The sequence below is a fragment of the Pteropus alecto genome, unplaced genomic scaffold, assembly GCF_000325575.1.
Source record: "Pteropus alecto unplaced genomic scaffold, ASM32557v1 scaffold72, whole genome shotgun sequence".
Taxonomy (NCBI): Eukaryota; Metazoa; Chordata; class Mammalia; order Chiroptera; family Pteropodidae; genus Pteropus; species Pteropus alecto.
Window position 1 is genome coordinate 9,866,094 of NW_006436811.1, and position 6,448 is coordinate 9,872,541.

At 39.0% G+C, this 6,448-nt stretch overlaps 1 protein-coding gene across 1 annotated transcript in view; it reads right to left on the reverse strand.

Annotated features, from left to right (window-relative positions):
* Window positions 1-1,017: 1,017 nt before the first annotated feature.
* KCTD12 (potassium channel tetramerization domain containing 12) overlaps window positions 1,018-6,448 on the reverse strand; it is a gene marked incomplete at its 5' end in the record, with an annotated part of 5,857 nt that continues 426 nt past the window's right edge. Inside the window, 1 exon segment of the mRNA XM_025048187.1 lies at window positions 1,018-6,448. This exon segment is cut by the window's right edge and continues 144 nt beyond it. Within this exon segment, the coding sequence (XP_024903955.1) occupies window positions 6,022-6,448 (427 nt within the window).

Sequence of the window (6,448 nt, forward strand, 5' to 3'; positions counted from 1 at the left end):
TAATGGACTGAGAGAGCGATGGAACAATTCTGTATTTGGATTGTGGTGTTGATTACGCAAATCTGTACAAGTGTTAAAATTTATAGGATGGTACCAACCAAAAAAGTCAATTTTACTCCTCGTGGTGAGGAATACACACACACACACACACGCGCGCGCGCACACACACACACACACACACGTATATTATAAAAAGTTCTGTAAAGATACACCGATGATTGATTACCCCTGGAAAAAACAAGGGGTTTCTGGAGGAGGAAGTTTACCTTTTATTACATACACTCTTGTATTGCTTAAAATTTTCACCATAAACTTTTCAAAAATGTGTGTATGTGTCTATATTTATACTCGTACACTCACAATTTTAAAACAAAAGCTAGCTAGAGGAAGTACAGGCAAAAGCAAAGAGGAAGGGCGAAACCTGGCTCACTCGCTCTCCCGACTCACGGCTTCCTGCGCCATAACCCAGCAGACCCAAGCTGGTGATGCCCGGCTCCAGCTTCCGCGGTTTGTGTGTGGGCCGCACTATGCTTTCTTTCAAGAGGAGCGACATCAAAGACTGGAGATGATTCACGAAAAAGCCCCTATGAACACAATGCAGATCCTCCCTCAACATTCTTCAGAATTTTACCTTCACGAATTGTACTTTTAATTAAGGCCTATCTACGGCTTCTTTTTCCTTTTCCCAACAAACTTTTAAGAGGTCATCTCTACCTACATGCCCCATGTTCCAAATAACTTGCATATGCTGCAAAGACTGACGTCAGAGAAAAGGTGGAAAACTTTTTCTCCACACTAAGTACCAAACCACCTTGACGACAGGCACTCTTGACAATAAACTGAGGAAACAGCCTGTTCGCTGCTGGCCCAGCTGGCCAATTACACAGTGAGATCTTCTGATGGCATAATGTTCACCATTAGCCCTACAATTTGGGAAGCATTCTCAGTATTCAGAGAACTCTTTAAATGAAATCAGACCAGGGTTCAAGCCAATCCATACCCAGGAACCAAGAGGAATAATGAAAGGAGTGAATGTTTTATTCTTTAGTGTTTAATAGAATACATAACAAGTCACATAATCAATGTTTCATTACTTCACACACTAGGAGGAAAACAGTATAGAGTATTTCTGTTATACAACTGGTCGTGAACAGGAGAACAAAAATCTCTATAAGAGTATTTAGGTGGTTGAAGAAATTGTCATTTAGAGTTTGGGTATGCTTGAAAAGACTTTATCAGCGCCTTTTTTGAAGGATTTATTTTTCTTGCCTTTCTGTTTCATTAGAAAAGCCTGATAATCATATAATTAATTTTCTCCTTTCCTTTCTATTTTGAGAAAATGGCTCAATGATATGTAAGACATTTTCAGTAATTTCATAATTCCAGATAGCTGTGGGAATCTTACATTGTTTAGCAGATAAGAGTTTTTCAGATGTCTGGCAATTTTTAAATAATGTAATTTACATCTTTAAAATTAATATCCATGTTGGATGTTTTAATTTTTTATCATTAAATATCACTAATGCTGTTTGCATGGTCATAGATGAATTGTCATCTGTATTCAATAGTTAATAGCAAAATTTACCTGCCTATAAAGTCACAAAAACAGTCGTATAATAGTTTACATTACAATTAATGTTTGCATACCTCAAAACACATTGAAATTTTTTTTTAATATTTGACTTGGGAAAAAAAATCACGCAATGTATAAGGTGACAAGAATTCTTGGTCAACTAGTCCATCTTCCTACCACACAAGATTATACTCTTAATGTAGATATTCTGGTTTAATTTCTTCAAAGTTTCAAGGGCCCCAGTAGAAAATCTAAATCTTCAAACATTAACACTTAGATTTTTATTACCAAACTTGTGACAAAGAAAAGTTAACTTCAACGTAACTTGTTTCTGGCTCTAGGAATCTGTTATCAGGTACTATAGCCACTGGAAACATAAGAGTATTTTATTTATTTCTCAAAAAACATATTAGGTCATCTAAGAAAACTAATTCAGTTTTTAAATCAGTTATAGTAAGAAAAAAAAAACAAAAAACAAAAAATCCAAAGGATTTACTGATAGGTTTAGAATAAAAATATTCAGTTTACTACTTTAGAAATTTAAGTCAACTGAGAAAAGTACTTATGAGTTAGACTAAAACAGAAATTCTTAAGGAATTCAACCCCTCCAGTCAATATTTTCTAAATGCCTGCACCGTGATTTAGCATTTTTCATGCGGAGTACAAAAATGTTTGAATATTAGATTAGAATGTACCATAATTTAAAAAGTAAGAAGTTATCAAAGCTTCATCTTATATGGCTTCAATGTAATAATAACATTCCATAGAAAATGCCAATAAAAACTGAAAGTTATGAGCATTGCCAGTTGCCCATTTTGTCTGAGAATTCACAGATTACACATTTCCTCAAAGAAGCAACAGGTCCCAGATATATATATCTGGTTTAAAAGAGGACATAATTTGGGCTAGTATTACAAATTATCAGTTTGCTATCGATGCAAAAAGCCAAATAAAAATACAAGATAAAAACAGTATTAAAGGGGAAAAAAACTTTTAAGTCACACGCCTTTAAGGAATATTTTCCACAACATATAATTTGAAAAATTAGAATGAATATGATTCATATTCTACATGTATTTAAAAAATAGACAACTTGTCAAACACTTGGTGCACAAGCACTGAACATGGTACCTGTTTTTTTAACCAATTAACAAGTATACTTTAAGTTAAATTTGCTATTAAAATCTAATGTCACTCAGTTGTATTTATGAATTAAATGGTAATCAAAGCCATTACATATGTAAATATGTGCTACACTGAGTCAGGTTAATGCACTCATAATGATCTGAATAATTTATGACATTCTCCCAGGTAATTTGAAAAGTATCCCTACAGGGTTTATTCAAATGGACCCTCAATATCCCAACCAAGCTCACAGCTGACGACCAACAAACACTCCAGCCCACTTCGTAGACAAGTATGTAAGTATCAGCAACTTCTAAGTTTAGGACTGCTGTGGCCCAAAGCACATGAAACGGAAGGGACCCAAAAGTGCCCATGCCAAGTCATCTTACTTCAGTTATACTCTCCCCTCAATGCAGAATGTTTCCCACACAGTCTTTACTTTGGGCAAAAGGTAGAATGTTTTCAGGTACTCACTTCCAACTTTATAGGGACAGAGTCATCTCTAGAAGAAGAAGTTGGCTTACTGTCTCTAACCAGTAAGTTCCCAGTCTTTCAGATAACGAAAGGGGTAAGGGGGACGCTGCAAGGTGGCAAGGATATGCAGGGGAATAAAATGTGTATGCACAAGGCAGTGGAATAGTTCAACTCAAAGTTTTATAAGATAAAATTTATGACTTAAGAGGCAGAGATTAAACTTCAGCAGTTTCCCATGACTCCTGGAGTTGTGTAGATTTAACAAGGAAAATCAGAACCTCGGAGTCTTGCCATATGTCAGTGGTTTTGATCTGTTCTCAATTATGTGATTTTTGTTGAGCAATCTAACAGAATACCATATGGGTGGAAAAGTTTCTGTGACACTCTCTTTTGGCCAGTGAGTGACATTCCTAAATCATTTCAGGTTTGAAACAGAAGTAAACTCTGATGCATTACCTAGTCTGAGAACACACTCAACATTAAAGCAAACACCACTTCCTGGATTTCTGTTTCCACTTCCCTTACAATTAGTATTTATATATAAAGCTAACTTAGCTTTTCTAAAAATGCAACAATAAAAGATCTCAAGTCTTTCTCTTTCCCAACTTAAAAAAGAGTTAGTGGATTAAAAATACAGGTACCTTCATTTAGGTAGACAGTTAATAAACATTATTAGTATACAACTAATATCCAAGCAAAAAAGTATGGCGCAAACTCAGTTTTGTAATTATGTATTTTTTCCTAACCCAATTTCCCCATAGACAAGGATATAAGAAACTCATCAAAACATGTTGCTTTAGTATATACAACATCTGATGCAAGTTACTGGGGGCAAATATAGGAAATTTTATAGCATTAGTAAATGAATTAAAAAACTAAATGATTCATGTAAAATGTTTATATATGGTATATACAGATTGGATCACATGAGTCTAAGAAGAAAACTGTTCCGATTCTTAACATCTGTTATGGACACAATAAGATACAGTACAAGATTCATTTTTAAAAAGGAAAAATAGCGCTAATTTAAACACTGAAAACTGACTCTTACAAAATCTTTAAAAACATACTCCAGAGAAAGATGCTGAAATAAAAGAAAGGCTTCTCCGTCATCACAGAATATTCAGAGGAGCCTCACAGCATGAAAGAATTCATTTCCCTTCATTTATGATGTAGATAGGATATGCAATGGGAATTTTTTCCATGTTAGAGAAAAGGTATAAGGCAACCAGGTCTCCTGTTTCTGTTGCATTTACCTAAAACACCGTTTTATTGCTCAGCTCACTTTTAAGTACTTGTCTTCATTTTTAAAATATTCCATTTTACAGCTATCTACAGATGGGCAGCCCTTGGTGCTTCTATTTCTCTGCAGCCTTATCAATCAAAACGATTCCACCTTAACTTTAAATAATCTGCATGAAAGAAGTGGCATTTTCTGGTTTTCAGGTTTGCCCAGAAGTCGACATTGACTGGGCTTGGAGAAAATAAGGATTTTTAATAAAAGAACTTAAGTCTAAGTAACCAAAATCAAACATATTTTGCTCAAGTAAATAGATTTTTAACTCAGGATTTATAATCAACAAGAAAATAAAGTTCAAAAACTAAAAAAAACCCTACTGGGTAAATCTTTGGTTAGGTTATATAAGTATCAGCAACTTCTAAGTTTAGGACTCAAAACAGTTCAATAAACTGCCAGTTAAGAATAAATGTTATAATCTTTATAAAATCCTTTGCATGTTCTTATGTACTATTTTTCTTTTATGTGCATGTACTCAAGTGGATGGTACAAACTTCCCAACTTTCAAATCATAAATGATTAGGTCTGTTCCTCCCTTCCCACCCCTCTTGCCTTCCTTCCTCCCTCCCCACCCCCCTACCCCAAGTCTTAAGAGCTAAGGTCCTACTGCCATTCAGTGCCATTCATACTTGGGCTTTGCTAATGCCCACGACAACGTGCATTACTACCCAGCTCCATTCAGACACTGTCGGGTGACTTCCCCGCAGTGCTTGGTGACCTGGGCTGTCTTGCCCTTGTCAGAGGCAGTGCTCTTTCTCCCTCGTGCCAATAATGGCTGTGATGTCAACCAGTCCAACCCAAGGGCTTCTGACAGTGAGCTGAGGAAAAAGGGTGCCTCCTCAGGCTAGAGGGTAACTTTCTACAAGTTTCAGCCACAGGTGAAGACCTTTATTTCGACGTGGAGAAGATACAATTCTTCGTTGTGCCAGCACTAGATTCTTCTCCTACTTCTACCTGTAACTTCTTGAAACTTTATTGAAGTCACTGAACTGCCTCCATGGGATCCTAATTCCAGGTCCAGAGTCTTCCAACCAGCCTTTTAAAACTCTACCTTTAAAGAAAGCTAAAAGACTGTAATGACCTTTTAAAACACTATTCTCAGGCAGTGTTATCAATTCTGATTTCTTAAACTCGAGTGAGTCATAAGGGCTTGAGAAGATTTCAAGGAATCTTCTACACACTGGACAAGGTCCGATCAGGTTCTCAACAATTCGATCCTTCCCAGGTACTTGGTGACTTTGTGGCCACACTGCCCCTCTAGATCAGACTGAAGGGCAATTGGAGGGGCGGTGTGAGGCAGGGGACAGGGGAAACATGGGGTGGAGGGGGTACATCTGGGCTCTCTCGGTTATAGTGAGGACCAAATAGGACAAAGAAGCCAAGAGGATTTGTGGCTCCAGGTTCTGAAGTGGGGGACAAAGGGATCTAGCCCAGCTACTGGAGGAAGGGAAAAGAGGAATGGGAGAACAAGGGTCGGGAGGGAAGATCTATTATCCTCCTCCGGGGAAGAGAGGAGGGGGAATGGGTGAGCTCGCGAGGGAGCCTGGGGGCCTCACTCCCTGCAGAAGACGTACTCGGTGTAGCTGGTCCAGATCTTGTCCTCGCTCTGGTCGGTGCTGCTGGCGAAAGCGCAGGTGCCCGTGGAACTGCACGCTACCATGTGGAAGCCCGATTCGGACAGCTTGTCAAAGGCCTGCTCCAGGAAGTTGAACTTGAGGTAATAGCGCGAGGTGTAGCGCTCCGGAGGCCGGTCGGGGTCCCGACTCTCGTTCAGGGTATCCCCGAAAACCTCCTTGGCCAGCGACGTCTTGCCGCACACGGTGATGCGCGCCACTCGCCGGAACTTGGCGTCCGCCTGCGCGTCCCGCCCAATAGTGTAGGACCCGCGGTAGCCGATGGTGATGTAGCCCGAGCGCCGGCTGCCGTCCAGCGACTGCGACGGCGTGAGCAGCGGGCCCGCCCCGCCCCCGGCCGGGCTG